This window comes from Neoarius graeffei, chromosome 11 (genome assembly GCF_027579695.1).
Source record: "Neoarius graeffei isolate fNeoGra1 chromosome 11, fNeoGra1.pri, whole genome shotgun sequence".
Classification (NCBI taxonomy): Eukaryota; Metazoa; Chordata; class Actinopteri; order Siluriformes; family Ariidae; genus Neoarius; species Neoarius graeffei.
Window position 1 is genome coordinate 41133036 of NC_083579.1, and position 22033 is coordinate 41155068.

Consider the following 22033-nt stretch of genomic DNA (forward strand, 5'->3'; position numbering starts at 1 on the left):
GCTCTCATTATCTCAGTGAAAGCCTGTTCATATCCCTTTGTGTTTTCATGAGACAGTTGGTGTTTACTTTGTTCACTGTAGACACACTAAAAGACACCTTGAAGCGGACATCTCTGGAGATATGTCCACTGGGACATTGAGACTTTGGGTGTGTAAAATCGAGTCCTTTCATGTCACAAGGGCAAATTCACACAGTGGGCAAAGACAGACAGACAGACACACACACACACACACACACACACACACACACACACACACACACACACACACACACCATATTTGTTTCCTCAGTACATATACACATGTGAAATCGTTTCTCATTATAGTACCTGCTGTAACATTGATCCTTTGAGCCTTCTGCTGTGTGTGTGTGTGTGTGTGTGTGTGTGTGTGTGTGTGTGTGTGTGTGTGTGTGTGTGTGTGTGTGTGTGTGTGTGTGTGTGTGTGTGTGTGTGTAGCAGGTTCAGTGCAGTGCTCCCTTGAGCTCACGCACTGTAACACACACAAACTGACACACACAAGATACTATTTAGGCATCAGTCTCACTTGTCAGCAAACTGAAAGAACTGTTGGGAAACACTGAGAAAAACCCAGGAGCCTTAATAGTGACTCGTAGATTTCACTCTTCGAAAATAAATAATAAACGACTGTTATTAGATAATAGTTTCTCTTTAACAACAAAAATCCAAAATAGGATCAGTAGGAATCTCAGGAATATAGTGTATCCAAAACATGAAGGCTATATCCAATCATCCAAATTGATGAACAGATACAAGGTCACTATAATTTTATTAACTTTCAGAGTAAAAATAGTTGTCTAAGGGGAAAAATATTCCTTGTTGGAAAAGCATGCAAAACAAGTGTTTGCTGGAAAAAATGCTGTTGTTTTCTTTTCTTTTTTTCTCCTTTTCTCGTACTGACAGCAATTTAATCAAACTGTGACTTCATGCCCCACTATTTGCAAATTGTATAGCACCTCTAAACCATAAAGGCAAAACATTTCACAAACAAGTTACATGGACCTTGATTACAACTGTAAACATTCGCAGCATGAGTGAGGAGCGCATTCCGGGGTGGATTCAACTGCGCGCGCTGGCAACCACGCACCACCAAGACAATACTCTCTCTCTCTCTCTCTCTCTCTCTCTCTCTCTCTCTCTCTCTCTCTCTCTCTCTGTCTCTCAGTACATTTCTTTCTTCCTCCCTCCCATCTATTGGCACCAAATAGGGAAGCTGACGATATTACAACACTATTACAACACTAACAGACGCTACGCAGTTCATAACATAGCAAGGAAATATATTTTTAAAAATTAAGTTTGCAGTTTCAAGGTCAAATTTCATTGATGCAGAACAATTTGGAGTGTCCTGTAGTGTCAATAGCCTATTAAAATTGGCAGTATCATATTTGTGAAAAAATAAGACTACTGTTTTAAAAGCAATTTGTAGTAGGATGTTTAACCTATAGGCCTGTACTGAGATGTGAAACAACTAACCATTCATTCGTGTCATCTACAATTTAGAGAGATGATGTATGCAAAATATCTTAGCCATTTTAAAAAATGTAACAAAGTGATGCTTTCAATAATAATAATAATAATAATAATAATAATAATAATAATAAAGCAAATGCATGTTCTAAGGCACATTGCCATGTTAGGCTTCTTGGCTGGTACTTAGTTTTAGTTGAGAACTTACTACAGATCTTCTGTCTCTGTGGGCAAAATCCAGACAGCCTTGATGATGTTCATATCAGATATGTGATCTATGCCTCATAGATAGATAGATAGATAGATAGATAGATAGATAGATAGATAGATAGATAGATAGATAGATAGATAGATAGATAGATTTGTGTGTGTGTGTGTGTGTGTGTGTGTGTGTGTGTGTGTGTGTACAGACAAATAAATTTCCATGTAGGCTAATGGTCATACAAGGTCAGTGTGTATGCAATGTATACAATAACATATACATTAATTTTTATACAAAAAAAATTTATACAAAATTACACTTTTATACAAAATGCGTTAGAAGCCTTTGAGGAACATAGTGGAGTATATACAGTAGTGTGCAAAAATCTTGTGCACATGTAAAGAAATGCTGTAGACCAAAAATGACTTTAAAAATAATGAAATTAAATGTTTCAACATTAAAAAATACTATAAACGGCAGTAAGCCGTAATAAATGAAACAGAGTAAATATTTGGTATGAGATGACCCTTTTCTTTAAAAAAAAAATAAATAGTAGTCTCAGGTACAGTGAATGCAGTTCTATAAGGAAATGAGCTGTAGGTTTTACTGAGCATCTTACAGAACCAGCCACAGTTCTTCTGGACACTTTGACTGTCACACTCGCCTCTTCATTTTGTACCAAAACCCAGCAGCCTTCATTATGTTTTCTTTTTTAATCTGAAAACTGATCTCTTATATAATATGCTGCTCAGATACAAACTTTTTTTCTATAACATTTAATTTTGTGCTGGAAAACGAACGTTTGGACTCTAAAATGCTTTTGTACTGACTCGATAATGTAGAAGTTATAAAATAGAAATCTATAGCAAAGTTTGTATGAAAAAAATAGGGTGCCTAAGACTTTTGCACAGTACTGTAGCTCAGGAGTTAAAGGTTAACACTCACTGGCCCCAGACTGGATCTCTGACAGTCCCAGGATTTAACTCTGTTTTGAACACTGGCCACTGGTTAAACCACTTCACTGCACCAGTACATTTCTGAGTTTGCAATAGTACAGTTAGATTAATTGCAATGAATTTATGCAATTAGAGCATTATTTATAATTAGTGTAAACAGCTTCCTTCTTCACCATGGCAGTGGGCAAACAGAACATGTTATACTTCCAGCAATGTGTGCGTTTTAATCAGCTTTTTACTGTAGTGAAAACAACAGAGAGCAGCCATCTCTTCCAACATGACATCATCACTCAAAGAGAAGTTACTTGTGTCACTGCCTCTTCACACAGCACAATTAAAACATGTTGGTAATTCATTGAGGTTAAAAACCAGAGTCAGCTTACAGTTTGAGGGGGGAAAAAGTTAATTATCCATGTTAGGTGACTAAATAGTAATTAAACTTAGTCAAAAATTCAATTTCCGAAGGCTGCTATCGAGTTATCCACAACCATGAAATGTGAAATATGTCCAACACCCACAGATCCCCTACCTATATTTTATGTTTTTGTACAAGAAACACAACATATTTTGTAACAATCACATAAAAACCATGGACATACTTAATTCGCTTTTTTTCACTCTTACATAGTGAAAATTATATTACAGAGTTATATTAAAGACCATTAGCTCCTAGATAGTATGTGGTCAAAATAAAACAAATGAAAGTGACAATCTCTCAAAATAATGATCAATTTAATGGTTGGCTTTTGTTGCTACATATCACATTAAACAAATGTTAGTTAATTTCACTTAAAGACTTGATTTTTTTCCCTGTCCCATCCTTTTCTCTCACTTCTTCTCTCTTTTTCTCCTTGAAGTGTATCTCTTTGACAAGGATGAATGGTGAAAACTATTCAGTAAGTCATAGACTTATACACAGAGCATTAGAAGGACAGGATGGAAAGGACAGGTCAGGAACAGGGCACTTCAGGCACCATCTCACCCACACAACATGAAGATGGCAATCAGAAATACTTTCACTTCAAAACATGCTCACTTTTTGCTGCATTTTTACAAGGGCTTTGGTTTCCTTGCAGAAATGCACATGAGCCTGTTTCAGCATTGATGTTAGTTTCATTTGTGTTTGCTTCTTTTGAAACTGAGCTGTCCATTAAAAAAAAAAAATCTGGTTAACACATATGAATTCACCCGGATAATGTCCCAACATTTCGACATTAATAACATTACCTGTGAGAATATCATTGATTTAGGGCCACGATGTATGGACAGCTGATGGTGAATCAATGTAGATCTGCTAGTGGGGTTTCTTAACTACCTTCTAAAGACATACACCGCAGTGTGGACTCTTTTCTTTATTCAGTTTTAAAGCAAGCCATTTAATGTCAGACATTTTCATTTCTCCACAACTTTAAGGGTGCCTTACAAATCGAACAAATACACCCACAGTTTCTCACCACAGAGCCTTCCCATTTCCCCCTAATATGTTCTCTAACCTGGGAAAACTCCCAAAGAACAGTTCTTCTTTTGCTACTGTGCCCTGGATGGAGGAGGGGTTAAGGGGAGCAAGGTAACATGATGCAGCTCTCAACTTAGGGTTAAGTGCTTTGCTCAGGTACACAACGGTTGTTTTTTACACTGGGACCCTCTCATTGCCCATTTGTTCTTTTTGGTGCCCCACAGGGGGAATGAGGCCCACTGGCCTCCGGTTTGTCCTTGGTAGCCCTTTTAGCAGCAAGGTAGACACCTATCCTATATAGATATGTTAACCTCTTTAGAATTCCGCATCCTGCTTCTGAATCCTTATGTTTTGATGTTCCGCATTTGGTTCATCTTCATTTTCTGGTTTATTCTCATATATTATTTTTCAGATCTTAAATTGTGCTTGCTTGTCAACTCAAGCACTATTGGTGTCTGGGTAATCTTGCATCCAATCCAGGTGTCTGGACCTGTATCAGCTCCAGGAAGGCAGACATTTTAACACATTGTCTAGTGCTGAGGGACTTTGTGGGTGGAATTGAGAAGCTGGGCTTGTTTGTGGAATAGCCAGAGACTGGTTGAGGCACCTGTTTGTGTCAGCCTAGAAAGCACCCCTTCCTCACTTGCTGATACACTGATGAGAGTCTCCTTTGAAATGATCCAAAACCCCTGTCTGCTATCTTTGGACTGACATCACAATTTACTGAATGCTGTCCATTTTTTTTTTTAGAAGGCTGCTTCACAGGTGTAATGGTGAGCTTCAGAAGTGTTTGTTCCGCAATGTAGCACATTTGCCCATCAGCTGCTGAATAGACTCTTTTGCCTTTCATTTATACAGGTGATGTCCAAAATGGCAACAAAAAAAAAGACCTCACTGTGTGTAGATTACCTCTGTTTTACCTTTTGTCTATTCCAGTTCTTATAATGAGATGTAAAAGGGGAATTTCGGCTAGTTTGTGAATAAACATCAGTGGTAGAGTATTTTTTTTTCCCATATAGTCTCACACATTGAAATTTTTAATAGGTTTCATGACTCATTTCGAATTTTATATATACATATGAAGGCTAAGGTTAGGGGCGGGGCTGCGATCCTCGTGATTTCAATCAAACTCATTCATTGGTTGAATCGATACACATTTTTATGAGATTGTAAGATATTTCATAATCTATAATTATGTAGATACACGTGGTTATTTTAATAGGTCCAAAATGTAAAAGACTGTACAGTCTAGTGAAATGCAATGAGCCTGTAAATATGTACACCCATTTTGGCGAGTTCATTCATAAATTCATATATGTTGCCTTTTTATTTTTGGCCTTTCCATTTATTATTATTATTATTATTATTATTATTATTATTATTATTATTATTATCTGAAAGACAGGTCATCGGTCCAGATGAAAAGTGCAGCTTCAGGTTAAATATGAAGGATAAAAAACTGTGACCCTGCATTAATATAAAAATAAGAAATATCTTTTTTTTGTTCCAAGAGTATTGCAAATATTATGCCGGGAACAAATGGCTAATATTCGCTTATGACAGTGCATTATTTACAGAGGAATATGTGATTAGGCTTCCGGGCAGTAGGCACATGCCTGTCCTCATGCTGCTGGCGGTGTGTCAGCAGCGCCGTGTGCGGAACGCGCTGATAAAGCGGCGCTGTATGAGCGAAAATCTCCGCAAACGGACCCTACAAGATCCGCCGCTAATCTTGATATGTTTAACAAGCAGCTCGAGGAGAGGCCCGATAAATAATAAAGGAGCTTTTAGCGGGCCCGCTTTTATGAAACGCAAACCGGCGCACCATAATGGAAGTAATTAGCTTTATCTCACGTTGAATGTTATTGGACACGGCCCCGCCGGCGGAGCAGGGAAAACTTTTTTTCCTTTTTTTTTTTTTTTTTAGTTTTCCGGTTTCTTTAATCGTAACAGGGTGATTATTCCGAGAGAGGAGGGTGGTCTTGTATGCCGCGAGGCAGCTCGGGAGATCCGCGCGCTCCAGGTACAAAAACACCGTGTTTATGTGCTACTCCCCAAACGTGTATCAAAGCTCGGATCCGTGGAAATAAAAGAAATGTCAAACAAAACAAGCATTAGACGGCATAAAATAAAGTATGGACAAGGGGAACAGGTGAGGCTTTGTTTAGGTGCCTGAGGTAGATCAATATCGCTGCTCGCGAGCCAGGAATCTTGCCCGGTTTCCCTGCAGCTCGGCGCAGATCAGCTTACGGCCTGTAGACAGACTGTCGCCTCTGCTGCACTCACACACAACCTGCCTCACCCCAAAACTACGGAATGAGGAAAAAATCTCCAATTCTTCTCCAGGCGAGGGGGGCTAAAAGCAGGTGGAAGCAGCTCACACTTTAAAAGAATTTTCTTTTCTTCACTGGGGTTTGCGCTAAATAAAGTAGCGTTCATGTTATTAATAAACCTATTAATACGATCACGAGCCATGATGCACTTTTGTGCTGGAGCAGCTTTGTCTTTATATCCCACTGTGTAGGACTCTGCAGTGCAGGCTGAGTGAGCTTCAGGCCCTGGACCAGTGGAGGACATTTCTCTCGGACTTCTCTGTATTTCTATAGCAGGCGAAAGTGTTCACCCTTTTGGGGTGTTAATAAAGCCAGGAGGCACAGATTTCTAGTGTAGGCCAATAATAGGCACGAAATCTGATTTAGGGGAAATGTAGTCTAGATAGATAGATAGATAGATAGATAGATAGATAGATAGATAGATAGATAGATAGATAGATAGATAGATAGATAGATAGATAGATAAGATTTGTAAAGTATTACTGCCGATGAGCTTTCCTTTCAGAGATCATAATAATAATAATAATAATAATAATAATAATAATAATAATAATAATAATAAACACGTCTAGGAAATTAACTTAAATTGAATGTCACTGAAAATAAAATTCCGTGACGAGTATGTAAGCATCCGAAAAAGCAATTTAGATGTTACTGAGTTAATAATGCAGTGGTTAATGCATCATATTATTTTCTAGTCATATATATATATATATATATATATATATATATATATATATATATATATATATATATATATATATATATATATACTATACAGTGTTAGTTGTAGAATTGTAACATGGTAATGTCGACAAAACTTACTGTCAAATGTTGTAACGTTACAGTGAGGTTATAGATAATATAGATGAAGTTATAGTTAAGGTAACATCACACACACACACACACACACACACACACACACACACACACAGGTATTATATATATATATATATATATATATATGTGTGTGTGTGTGTGTGTGTGTGTGTGTGTGTGTGTGTGTGTATGACGTTACCTTAACTATAACTTCATCTATATTATCTATAACCTCACTGTAACATGTTAATGCCAATAACATCACTGTAACTAGCTATTATTATCAATGTTAGTTGTAGAATTGTAACATGGTAATGTTGACAAACTTACGATCAAATGTTGTAACGTTAATATTTGCAACATCTCTCAAAATTATATTGCTAATAACCTCAGCATTTATAACTCTCAAAACCTAGGACGCAAAATAACTTCAGTGGCAAATTTAGAATATGTAAAGAATGGAATTATAAAAATTTTATTATTATTATTATTATTATTATTATTATTATTAATAATAATAATAATACATTGCGGCTGTAATGCCACTGCTGCTGCTGACAGTATCAGAGGTGAAGCGCTAATAACAATTTAAGTAATGTAGGGAAATGCATGAAGGTCGTACTGACTTAAACATAGACATATGAGTACCTGAAATTCCCAAGGGTACTGATATGTTTATTATCAATATCAAGTTTAGTAAAACAGCAAACGTGAACAGGGAAGTAATTAACTTTAGGTTTGTAAACCATTAAAAAATCCCAACGTTAGCCCATTTTAACTGGACCAGCTAGTGCTGCTTAAATATAGTAGAATAACTGGCGCCAGAAAACCGCTTATTGGTAGGTAGGTAGGTAGGTAGGTAGGTAGGTAGGTAGGTAGGTAGGTAGGTAGATAGATAGATAGATAGATAGATAGATAGATAGATAGATAGATAGATAGATAGATAGATAGATAGATAGATAGATAGTCAGCATTTCTTTTTATTGGCGAGAGCTTGCTACATAAAAGAGTAAGACATATGGAGCTTAGACGTTCAAATGATATGGCTTTTGGGGAGGAAAAAAAACCAACAGCAGCTTTGCTCTAGTTGTATGTCAGCGCATTACAAACAGTCTAAGTGCTTGCTGTAATAGTTTGCTGTTGTTTGAGAATGGCTAGAGGGAATTCAGCCCCGACGGCAGGCCTGCTGGTTGTGTCTCGGAAAGTCGCCGGAGTGCAACATGACCCGAGCACAACCGAGATTTCACCTTCATAATAATAATAATAATAATAATAATTATTATTATTATTATTATTATTATTATTATTATTATTATTATTATTATTATTTAATATAGCTACTTTATATGCATTATATAGCTCTGTTGTTGTTGTTGTTGTTGTTGTTGTTGTTGCTGCTGCATTTTAATAATTTATTTAATTAACTACCATATCCTATATTTACACTTCAAAAGCAACATATTTATTTAAATAATGCAATCATATCACAACGCATTTAACATGCAGTTTAACATAACGCATTGTGTCAGCGTCCTTTATTCTCCTTGTACACATTTGTAAGCCAGTCTAGAGTGATGTCTATAGTGATATGACGAAAGGCGTCTATTGATCTAAAATTTGTCTAAAGTTTCTCTCGGAGTCAATACGATTTAAAAAAACATCGTATAAGACCTCTGTGTTAACTCACAGCTACACTGAACCTGATTTTTCTTCCTGCAGCTTTATACAATACAACAACTTGAATCACTGAGTTTAGTGTGACGTAATGCGTAAGCAATCTCGGCGTTTTAACGCACATATTTAAACCAGGCTAACGGAATTAGTCATGGCTTGGATAAACAAACATACGCACCGAGTCACCCTCTGGTTAACACACCAGCCTGGCGCTACACTACACTAGTTTAAGATCCTTCCCACGCTTTGAAGTTGCGGATTTCGTGGTAATCGATTTTGATAGTGATGCCACTGTATATTTGTATTATCCGAGACATGAAACGAATCCTGCGTATGTAAACTAAATGCACCGGATCAGGTTCAGGTTGAGCGCGTGAGCACAGCCCCTGGCTGATCGTGAGCAAATGCGCGTGCACGAGCCACAGCGTGACAGCGCGTGCACGAGAGCGCAAGGAGGAGGCGCGCGCGCAGGTCAAAGGGCCAAACGGTCACTCTCCAGAGCGACGCCTCCGCACCGGTGACGCCTCATAGCCCAGCCGTGTCTAGCACAAAATCACACAAATCACCATCTTCATTATAAATATATGGATGCACCAACATAAACCACACTGACATCAATTATTACGGACACGGAGCTACCGACAGTCTGTTTTATAATATTGTATTGTATTGTATTGTATTGTATTGTATTGTATTGTATTGTATTGTATTGTGCAATAATCACAGTGAAATATACACTTAACAGAAATACATTTTGTTTGTTTGTTTAATTATTTAGGCTCGGAAACTGTATGCCTTATTTCATACTATAAATCTCTTATTTTCAATAATAATAATAATAATAATAATAATAATAATAATAATAATAATAATAATAATGTTTACTCGCCTTGGTCTTTTGTCGGAACAATATTCACTGATATTTGAACTAAATTTGACTTTCGCCATCCTAATATATTTCAGTTCAGTCAAATCATAAATTTTACATTCAAGAATAGCTAACTAACTTTTTACAAAAGACAGACTTTGGGCGGCCTGCATACAAAAACTATTTTATTTTTCCATTATTGGTCACTCATGTAATGGACCTGAGTGTGTGTGATTTCTGATTGAGTGAAAGAAGCAGTGGATTGGACTGACACCACTGTGCACTTCAACAATCCGAATTCGTCTGGGTACAAATTGTTTGTTTAAGCCGATAGGTCGGTGCTCCGACTCATTAAAATGATTATTTACGTTCTGTCGGGTGTTTTCTAAAATCGTTCATGAAATAAAAAGTTGTTAGAAACAAAGAGCAGTCGAGATCTCGTACCCTGTTGCCTCAATGACAAAAAAGACCTTAGTATTGCATGTGTACTGTGTAATGCGGGATTTTTAAAACATTTTTTATTTTGCATTAAAGGTCATGTCCACACAGACTATCTAAACAAACCTACAATTAGTCAGGACTATCAGCTCTGATTTAAAATCACTCAATGATTTAAGAAATAAATAACAAAGAAACGTATAGTCTTATCCTTATACGAATAAGGTATCCTAGATGTATTACAATTATTTATTATACATGACACTTTATTCTAATAGCATATATATATATATATATATATATATATATATATATATATATATATATATATATATATTTTTTTTTTCCCTTGCGATGATACGTTTCTTGTAATTGGAAACATTTTATGTGCCTTCTAGCTGCAGTTGTGTATACTATAAAATCAAATCCACAACAATAACAACAACAACAACAACAACAACAACAACAATAATAATAATAATAATTGCTGTTTTAATTTCGAGAAATAAAAATTATTATATTATATTATATTATATTATATTATATTATATTATATTATATTATATTATATTATATTATATTATATATGACTGTATTAACCATGGCATTACTGAAAGACGTCCTGAGTAGTCTTGCATCTTCGTGGACACTTCTGTTAAAGAGCGCCATACTACTAAAAAGCAAGCTCCATTATCCATAATCCGTATCCATTATTGTTTGTTTGTTTGTTTGTTTTTTAAGCGTACAGCGTGCAGATTTATTTACATGCCATGGGGGTGAAACTTTGTGAGAGGCATTGTGGGCTCGGTGCTGGTGTGAGGAGGTGGATGCCTGCAGGACTCCGTGTCATTCTAGCGCCCTCACTCTGCTCAGCTCGTATTACACTGAAGCAGGAAACAGCCATTTACCATTTAAGCACAGGATTTGCGTTGCTTACAAAAGTTCTCAACTCGTATAAACGGCTCTGATAAATGCCCCCCTGTGGAAATGATCATTTTACATTACGTTTTTTTTTCTTTGAAAAGAAAAAAAAGGCGTTTTGGTAATCCGTCACTCAGTGATAGACACTGTTTAGGTTTTTATTTTATACGGCTGCAGCCTTTGTTGAATAAGCTCTCCGGGTGACAAGCTACAATAGATATGTGCTCTAGTTGAAGGGATCGGACAAGAAAGTGTACATGAGATTTATTTAAAGCCCCAAAGAGCTGTACAGCTTCACAGGACCATGCAAATGTGATCATAAAGAAAAGACTTAAAGAAAAGCCCGGTTCAAATCTTCAGCAAATATAAACATAAGTTAATGCTCTAAATGTTTATATTTTATGAGACATACTCCTTCCAGATTATCATGATAAATGCCGAATATTTAGTATGTTCGCCTTGTCCAGGAGGTCTATGTGAAGTAGGACCTTAGTGCATGATCTAACAATACCGTATATCTATTTTTCATTATAAACTATTTTTCATTATAACCAAATCATGCGACGTTCTCAATCAAACACTAAAAAAAAGACATTCATTATAGCTATTATTGACTTCAATAAATTCTGAATTATAATATGCAAATACAACGCTTCAGGCATCAATATTCATAACCACATACTTGCACTGTAAGCTTACTGTACTAAATACAATAGTATCGAGTTTATATCCTAACAGATGAGTGTACAGAGCTCCAGTCTTTCCCTATGCCTCAGGATAAAAAGGATAAATATGTGATACTTGAAGTTGGATGCGACTTATAAACAAACATTATAAAAACATCTGTATGGTTTCATTAACTCGTTTAAATGTACCAGACAGTAGGCAACACTTGTATTAGCTGAAGGCACGATGATCCACTTGCAAATCTGATCTGATGCTTTGTTTCTTAACGCCATTTGAGATTCAGGTATGGACTGATTGTTTATTGTCGCGGGGTGAAAGTGAACTTCCAGGCAGATGCGGTCTAATTAAGACGTCAAGCACCGGGGACAGCAATCACTGCTTCAAGATCATCGCTGTGTCCTCATTAAAGCCCACTGTCACAGGAGCAGGTGAAAACTCCTCCATCACTGTTCTCACTTTCTATCCATGCACACACTGTGCAGTTTATACAGGTACATGCATCGGGGATGTAATGAAGTTATGTAATAATAATAATAATAATAATAATAATAATTATTATTATTATTATTATTATTATTATTATTATTATTATTATTATTAATAATAATAATAATAATAATAATAATAATAATAATAAAATAGTCACCCACTCTGCTTTTTAATATTATCAACCAATCCGGTTCGTGTCCTTAAAAATTTTCCTACATGCCTAAAATGTGTAAAATTTTCATTGGGTCTATTTACACCGTCAGCTTTCAATGTCAGTTTAGTTCCTTTTAGAAATTATCGTCACTATAATTTTATGATTTACAGAATTTAGTGTCCATGATCCTATATTCTCTCAGTTATTGTCTTATGAGTGGTCACCTCGTTTAACATTTGAGTGATAACATCTTGCAAAGGAGATATTAAATTCCACAGCTCTTTTGTGAAAAGCAGTCAGGTTATTGCATTACAGCTGGCCACATTTAACATGATGCCTCTTTAAGAATTGGACAAATTGCTGTATATATAGTGCTGAAAACTCAGCATTCAGTTGGTATTACAGTGAACAGATCTATTGTCTGTTGACAAGAAAAACAATAGCCTATATGGTGATTGTTACAGATAGACAGCTTAGTTATACTAGAGGAAAATTAAGTACAATAAAACATTAAAGATTGAAGGGAAATGGGCCTATTAGTCCGGGGAAAAGAGCCAATAAATAAATAAATAAATAAATAAATAGAATCGCAAAAGCAACCAAAAGGTGAAGCCGCACAGGAACACATGAAATCTTTGTGGTCACGGGGAGCTTTGTGATTCGTGAGACAGGCGAATTATAGTGATCAGTGATAAATTAGATATATTTTATTCTCTCATCGTTACTCCGGAAAGTGCCAAAGACATCCTGACGGACAAATCTGAAGATTTTGTTTGAGGCCTAATTAAGAAAGCAAAAGTCCCTCAGCATACCCGCTTATATGTCGCTTAAATGTCGGTTTAGAGAACAAACAAGATTCACCCCAATGTAAATTTTACCTGCAAAAAGGACAAAATGATCGCGATATATGGACGAAACCTATTTCTTTTATTTTGTTAGATTTAACAGTTTAAGCGACAAACACGGGCATATAGACCACAAAATCACAAGCATGGAATTTAAAGACGACATAAACATTCACTTAATAGTTTATGAGGCATTTACTCAACACGGTTACACTTCGCAAAGTTAACCTATAATTACAACAGGAATTGACATTTCACTAATTACAAAAAGCATGTGACCTGGTGGTGACCACATACATTGGCCTAAAAAAAGATGCAAAACACAAGCTAAAAGCATTCATTCATTCTGCTCCCTTTAAAACTGTCTGTCAGATATTAGTGAATACTGAAGAAAAGTGATCTCGATACCCATTCTTTGGTCTATAAAGAAACTGTCATTTAAAAATATGTATAAAAGAACGCATTATAAATGCATTTATTCCATTAACAGGAGCCTATGAAAAGGACAAAAGAACAAGGAGCCATGGATTCGAACGGGTATTCTGCACTTGGAGCACATTTATTTAAAAAGGGGAGAAAAAAAAGTGTTAATTTCGTCAAATCATATTTCACCAGTGTGCCCATGATATACGTGTAATACTGCAAACATGAAGACTGGTGTCTGATGCGATGGTATTAGATATTTTGAACATTTAAAATTAAACAAATCTGCAACCACTATTTAAATACACATTCTAATGTAATTTTACTGCCTTTCCAAATAAAAAAACGACGCTTTTATTTCAGCCTCTTTAAAAAAAATAAAAATAAAAATAAAAATCTTGTCACATTGCACGTTGCTGACAGTGGAATAATAAACAATTTCGCGACACCCGACTTTTTTTTTCTTTTTTTTTTTCTCGTGTGTACAGAAATAAAGGAGAAGAATAATACAAAATACCTGGAGTTCGGCTGCTTGCATTTTTCCTTTCCCTTCTCAGTCTTTTTTTCCCTTTAAAGTATATTTATATTTATGTATATATATATTACAGTGTAAATGGGGGTGTAAAATGTTCACTTACAGTCTTCATCCTTCGGGATGACAGTTAGTGTATAAGAGGATTGGACGTAGAGCCTTGGTTCTGATGTGTGAAGTAATCAGACAGTCCGGCGGAAAGTCCCGAAGAGAAGCTCGGTAGTGTGGGCCTTAACGACTCGCACGGGAGAGACGCGGCCGCCTGCGGCGACGAAGAAGAAGCGGTGCGGGAGCTCATCGACGTGCTGCCCTGCGAACTCATGGAAGGATGCGGGACATGGGGAAAGAAATAGCTGGTCTGTCCCGCCAGCAGGTTCACTGAGCACGGATTGAGCGAGTAGGTCCCTGAGCAAGGCACCGAGAGGCCGCAGGGCACGGATGCTGCCAGTGCGGCCGCGGTCAGGTGATGCGTGGCGTACGGGATCTCTCCGTTCACGAGTCTGTCCACGCTCAGGCCGTTCGAGGCCGGGAACGAGTGGTTGTTGCTCAAACCGTTCTGTGTCAGCATGGTGCTGTAGGACATCGGGTGACTCGGGTAGGCCGAGGACGTGCCGTTGTAACTCAGGGCGCCGCTTGCCCTGGGATGGTGCAGAGAAAGGAACGGAGACATGGGCCAGTATAGAGAACCAGCTCTATCCATGAACGTGAGGCCGGTGGAGGTGAGCCGTGCGCCGCGCTTGAACGCCAGCTTGGCCCGCGATGTGGTCGATCTCCGCCGGAGTTTCCCCGTCGTGCCACCGATGAACACGTCGTCGCTTGAAGGGTCGAGCATCCAGTAGTTCCCTTTGCCCGGGTCATCATAATGCCGCGGAACTTTCACAAAGCACTTGTTCAAACTCAGGTTGTGCCTGATGGAGTTCTGCCAGCCTTGCTTGTTTTCCCGGTAGTAAGGGAAATTTTTCATAATGAACTCGTAAATGCCGTTCAGAGTTAAACGTTTCTCCGGACTTTGCCGAATAGCCATCATGATCAAGGCGTTATAGCTAAAAGGAGGCTTCTCGTACTTGCCGTTTTTCTTTTCGCCCTCTTTGCCTCCCTCGCCCTCTTTGGAGTCTTTTTTTTCCTCCGGTTTTTCTTTCTCGTCCGTGCAAGTTGGTTCAGGATTATCACTTTTAGTGCAAGTGTTCTCAGACTTCGCCTCCTGCGCTAGAGGTAAAGGGATTTTCTCTTCTTCTTCAGGAATGGTCCTGTGATGGTTGTCACTCTGGACTGCTTCAGGCACCAGGCTGTTTATACTGAACGATGATTTGGGAATCATTTTCGCTTCTTTCCGTTCTCCCATATCCAACATCACACGTAAAGGTAGAAAGAGCGAGCAGCAGCACAGTGGGATCTCTAATCTCGAAGGCCGACCGGTAAACTCCTGCGATATATATATATATATATATATATATATATATAAAATAAAAATAAAAAAACCGGGAAAGAAAAATCCCACCACAACACAACAGCTATTTCATGTTCCTTTCAAACCAAACGCATCGATAAGAGACGGCTAGCTACAATTAATTACGGTGCCACATACACTAAGCTGTAAAAAAATTGCTTGAACCTTTACAGTCTGCAGCCAACCACAGCACCATAAGTATTAAAGCGTCCTCGGTGGCTGCAGCCAATCAGCGTGCAGCTCTTAACGGCCGACCGAACGCGTAAGGATACACGCGGAAATTCGCGCGCGCGCGCACGCACACACACACACACACAGTCAACAGCGAGCTCGCGTTTCTGCACCAAACCCCTACCACGAAAAACACACCACATAACCTCGATCCGTTCCGCAGCTTTAGATAATTTTAGAGTGCTGTTTCAACACATCCGCACGTCCGCACATTTGTTTCCATTCCGTGCGCGCGCGCGCGCGTGCGTGTGAGGGGGTGTGGGTGTGCGTGGGGTGGGGTGGGGTGGGGTGGACACACAGAGGTACTACTTCCTGTATCGGGCATTATTTTTTAATACAGCGCGTGCACGTGCGCCTCCCTGCAGCAGCACAATTCATCATTTCACTGTGCTGCAGTTTCTTCTTCTTCTTCTTCTTAGGGATATTAGATCTTCGCACAGCAGCTTCAATTTTCTTCCCTGGAAAATGTACACGTTTTGACGCACGTCATTTGTTTACCATCAGCAGCACATTTAGTATCTAACCTACGCAGAGATTTTTGCCTCTGTTTGACAAGAGTGTGTGTTGACGCTAAACAATAGCACTGGAGTGGTGTTTTATATAACGTCCTCCATGAGTTCCAAATAATAATAATAATAATAATAATAATAATAATAATAATAATACACCTACTAAATCAGCCGAGGTGCAATATCATAGAAAATGTCAACCAGAACCATTTAGGTAAATAGCACAGAAGTATATGAGCAGTACTGGTGTTTCATCCTTTAGTCCGCTATTAATTTGATGTTTGTTTGACAAAATTTAATGCTAACTGCAGTTCAAGCAGCTATTTTTTTTTTTGTATGTTGTGATTATATAATACAGAGCTACTTACAATACAATAAGTGCTTCTTTTAATTGTATTTCACTGAATCTTTATTACTCATCAGGCTCGTTAGGAAACCAACCCTAAACCAGAGAAAAGTTTTTTTTTAAAGCCAATGAAAGCCTTTCCTACAGCTTTTAGTCCTGAAATTTCACATTTAAATCCTAGCAGTTGAGTTTCCACACATCCGTAATACACAAAGTTCTCTTTATATGAAGTTGGAAATAGGGACATCAGTGAAAACCTGCCTTTTAAAGTCGTTTATAGTCGAGTTTTGTTTCCATTGAATTCCAGTCAAATGTATGTCTTAGAGACGTTTCAGGGTGTTTCACTGGCGCATACATGAAAGTAATATACACACACACACACACACACGCTCCATGGTCCAACAAATTGTCCACACACATGCAAGCACGCAAACAAAAGATACAAAAGATTCACGCCCGGATAGTACAGATAGCTGTAGTTTACAGATACATAAAGAGCTCGTGTGTTTTTCCAAAAATAATTTATTAGACATTAGATGGGATTAGATTCTTATTCTACACGCTTTAAAGGAATAAGACAGAGCAGATAAAGACTCCTGACTGTGTTCATTTGGATTTATTTAGCTGCTACTTTTCCAGATAGATAAATCTCAGTGCTTTCTCTAAAAAAAATAATAATTAAAAAAGGATACTAATAGTAACAATAAGAATAAGAAGGTACACATTATGTGAAAAATTTCATCATATTTTCCCCTATTATTATTATTATTATTATTATTATTATTATTATTATTATTATTACAGCACTGTGTATATTGAGTTTGGACTTGTATACACTGAAGAAATAATCCCTCATGTAATGTCAATAAATAAAAGACAGCTTCACTGCCCTGATCTCCTCTCGGTAATCGTGTACATTGTAGATCGTCAAATGACTTTTCCGTCCTGTTTTTGTGCATCAGCGCGGGACATAATCAGAATATTTACTCAAAACAGATGGATATAATCTGTCAAAGTTCAAAATAAATCAATAAAAGCAAGCATGTTTATGATCGTGCCCACATGTTGCTTTACATATCGATATCATTTCAATCACCTGTCTGACTCGGTATGAAAGAACAAAGGAAATCCGGTTTGCTCGGGTTTTTATTGCTCTATAAGATGTGCAACATGTTTTAAAGCACAACACAAAATTAATGCTCTTTATTTCCTTTACTATTTTTGTCTCCAAATAACAATTAGTGGCTTGCTTGTAAATTGTAATTGCAATAGCCTCTCAGAAACGAGTTGTACTGGAAGAAATGGTCTAACATCAGCTATACCTGGATTTATTTTTGTCAGGTTTATTTTTTTTCCAATTTGAGGTTGGTTGGTTGTAAATCGCAGTCTTGACGAACAACGGATTTCTAAATAAAACTAGAATATATATATATATATATATATATATATATATATATATATATATATATATATATATATATATATATATATATGTTTTTAAAGCAACGGAACTAGTGTTGGTTGGACACATTTTTTAATAATAATAATAATAATAATAATAATAATAATAATAATAATAATAATAATAATAACCTAATTGTTATTCTGTTCTTGCATCATTGCGCAAATAAAATTTATGTCATCTGAAATAAAGCAGTTGTTTACTATTGAACTAAACTATTTCTAAGTTGTTGAGACGAACTAGGAAAATCTACCATATAACTGCCTTAGAGAAAGAGAGTTAACCTTCACATCAGTGCACACACACTGAGGCGCTGCAGTAATGAGCAGTAAAGTGTGTGAGGGAACAGCTCAGGCCCGTTTCTGATGTTTAAATGTAGTACGGGCTCCACCTGGTGGCCAGAGAATTATTGCATGTCGTCGAGCCTGGAAACTCTTTGGGAAATGGTTTAGATTTAGAGTCGATGACATATCTAAAGCAAATCTTCAAAACAAATATGATTCAGTTTTGCCATTGGTCACAAATAGTGCTAGATCTAGGTTTTTCATCGCCACTACAGAGAAAAGTTCAAGTTGCATCAGACATATTGCCTAAACTCGTGTATATAGTCTGTGAGCTATTTAACAGTTTAAATGTAGACGAATTCGTTTTAAGTAAAATAAATAACTGTAGTAGGCTTTAAAAAAATTATTTTTGTATTGAATCCAAATGGCAAAATTAAAGAAACTTTTGTGACTGTTGGAGAAACGAGCCTATAAAACTCCATTTGAAACGACTTTCAGCATGTAGGTTCCCTTAAAATTACATTCAGTCTAAAATCCAATTTAAACATATATTCATAAAATAAGTTACACACATCAAGAACAGGTGATAAACGAAATTAAATCAAAACCTTTAGGTCGTGTCTATGCTTTCAAATTAACAAACAGAAACCAAAAACAACAAACAAACAAACAAACAAACAAACAAACAAACAACAACGATAATAATAATAATAATAATAATAATAATAATAATAAACAGACAATAGTAATAGAAATGTTACTGAAATATACAGTGGTGCTTGAAAGTTTGTGAACCCTTTAGAATTTTCTATATTTCTGCATAAATATGACCTCAAACATCATCAGATTTTCACACAAGTCCTAAAAGTAAATAAAGAGAACCCAGTTAAACAAATGAGACAAAAATATTATACTTGGTCATTTATTTATTGAGGAAAATTATCCAATATTACATTTCTGTGAGTGGCAAAAGTATGTGAACCTCTAGGATTAACAGTTAGGTTCAATTCAGAAGGTGAAATTAGAGTCAGGTGTTTTCAATCAATGGGATGACAATCAGGTGTGAGTGGGCACCATGTTTTATTTAAAGAACAGGGATCTATCAAAGTCTGATCTTCACAACACATGTTTGTGGAAGTGTATCATGGCATGAACAAAGGAGATTTCTGAGGACCTCAGAAAAAGCAGTGTTGATGCTCATCAGGCTGGAAAAGGTTACAAAACCATCTCTAAAGAGTTTGGACTCCACCAATCCACAGTCAGAAAGATTGTGTACAATTGGAGGAAATTCAAGACCATTGTTACCCTCCCCAGGAGTGGTAGACCAACAAAGATCACTCCAAGAGCAAGGCGTGTAACAGTCAGTGAGGTCACAAAGGACCCCAGGGTAACTTCTAAGCAACTGAAGGCCTCTCTCACATTGGCTAATGTTAATGTTCATGAGTCCACCATCAGGAGAACACTGAACAACAATAGTGTGCATGGCAGGGTTGCAAGGAGAAAGTCACTGCTCTCCAAAAAGAACATTGCTGCTCATGTTTAGTTTGCTAAAGATCATGTGGACAAGCCAGAAGGTTATTGGAAAAATGTTTTGTGGATGGATGAGACCAAAATAGAACTTCTTGGTTTAAATTAGAAGCGTTATGTTTGGAGAAAGGAAAACACTGCATTCCAGCATAAGAACCTTATCCCATCTGTGAAACATGGCGGTGGTAGTATCATGGTTTGGGTCTGTTTTGCTGCATCTGGGCCAGGATGGCTTGCCATCATTGATGGAACAATGAGTTCTGAATTATACCAGCGAATTCTAAAGGAAAATGTCAGGACATCTGTCCATGAACTGAATCTCAAGAGAAGGTGGGTCATGCAGCAAGACAACAACCCTAAGCACACAAGTCGTTCTACCAAAGAATGTTTAAAGAAGAATAAAGTTTATGTTTTGGAATGGCCAAATCAAATTCCTGACCTTAATCTAATCAAAGTGTTGTAGAAGGACCTGAAGCGAGCAGTTCATGTGAGGAAACCCACCAACATCCCAGAGTTGAAGCTGTTCTGTATGGAGGAATGGGCTAAAATTCCTACAAGCCAGTCTGCAGAACTGATCAACAGTTACCGGAAACGTTTAGTTGCAGTCATTGCTGCACAAGGGGGTTATACCAGATACTGAAAGCAAAGGTTCACATACTTTTGCCAGTCACAGATATGTAATATTGGATCATTTTCCTCAATAAATAAATGGCCAAGTATAATATTTTTGTCTCATTTGTTTAACTGGGTTCTCTTTATCTACTTTTAGGACTTGTGTGAAAATCTGATGATATTTTAAGTCATATTTATGCAGAAATATAGAAAATTCTAAAGGGTTCACAAACTTTCAAGCACCACTGTATTTTTATTTTATGAGCTGTGTAGTAAAAAGGTTAGAGAGAGCCTACACATCTGACACTAATGTTCGTGGACTGCACATGCTGTATAATGATTCTCTGAATTTTTTACTTCACGATGGATAAATCGCCAGCTTTGCAATGTCATGTAAAATGCAGCGGTTTATTAAACTAAGAAAAGATGCTATAATTACTTCTGACAGCACCTAACAGTCACATCACAAATGCACTGTGCACAATATAAAGCTCTAAGGAACTGAACACTCGGAAATTTTGACGCCAGAAGTCAGGTCCTTTTGATTTAAATATAACCTCTCAACAGGTGAAGCCTAAATTATTTGTGTCTCTTCCAAATGATAATTTTTAAAGTAGCCTAAAAACTTGAAAACAGACACACGGTCTTGGATAACCCTCTGGACCAACTGAAAAGCGTTGCGTTTGAATCGCGGTTTTCATCGTCTTTGGCGCCATCTTGTGGTCGAACTAGAATATACCATTAAATAGAGACGTCAGAAAAACTTCTCAGGACAGTTTCATATCCAATCTGACGGTGTAGTGACATCATCCTTTTTTAAATCTTTATTAAGCAACTGCTTAATCATCATTACAACATAATAATATCTCAGACAACTCCAATAAACAAGTTGTGCTAACAAACCAGTAAAATGTATGGTATAAACCCCCTGCGCTGGTTCCCAGTCCCAGTTATTGAGTAACCAGGCGAGAGAAGGTACACAGCAAAATCCCCAGCGTTGAATTAACACCCAGAATGTTTATATAGGTCCAACTGGACACAAATTAACTCTGAAAGTGTTAGTTCAACACTGAGGAATTTGCTGTGTACTGTAAATTGTGTTTTTAATAGTACAATTTTTACATAAAACTTTACTATTTCAAAACACATATTTTAAAACATAAAATGCGTTCTCAGAGCAGAAACTGAGACTGGTCATCAGAAGTGGTTAAAAAAACAACAACAAAAAAAACCCAAAGTCTTTATTCAAGTAAAAGTTCAATCACGGGGCGGCACGGTGGTGTAGTGGTTAGCGCTGTCGCCTCACAGCAAGAAGGTCTGGGTTCGAG

General features: G+C 37.1%; 1 protein-coding gene across 1 annotated transcript; it reads right to left on the minus strand.

The window, feature by feature from the left end:
• Positions 1-14417: 14417 nt before the first annotated feature.
• Positions 14418-15638, minus strand: foxg1a (forkhead box G1a). The gene has a single exon (XM_060932997.1). It carries the CDS (start codon positions 15636-15638, stop codon positions 14418-14420), a length of 1221 nt encoding a protein of 406 aa, XP_060788980.1.
• Between the last annotated feature and the right edge of the window lie 6395 nt (positions 15639-22033).

Excerpts from the sequence above, each read along its gene's own strand:
- foxg1a (XM_060932997.1), bottom strand. The coding sequence starts at position 15,638 with ATGTTGGATATGGGAGAACGGAAAGAAGCGAAAATGATTCCCAAATCA.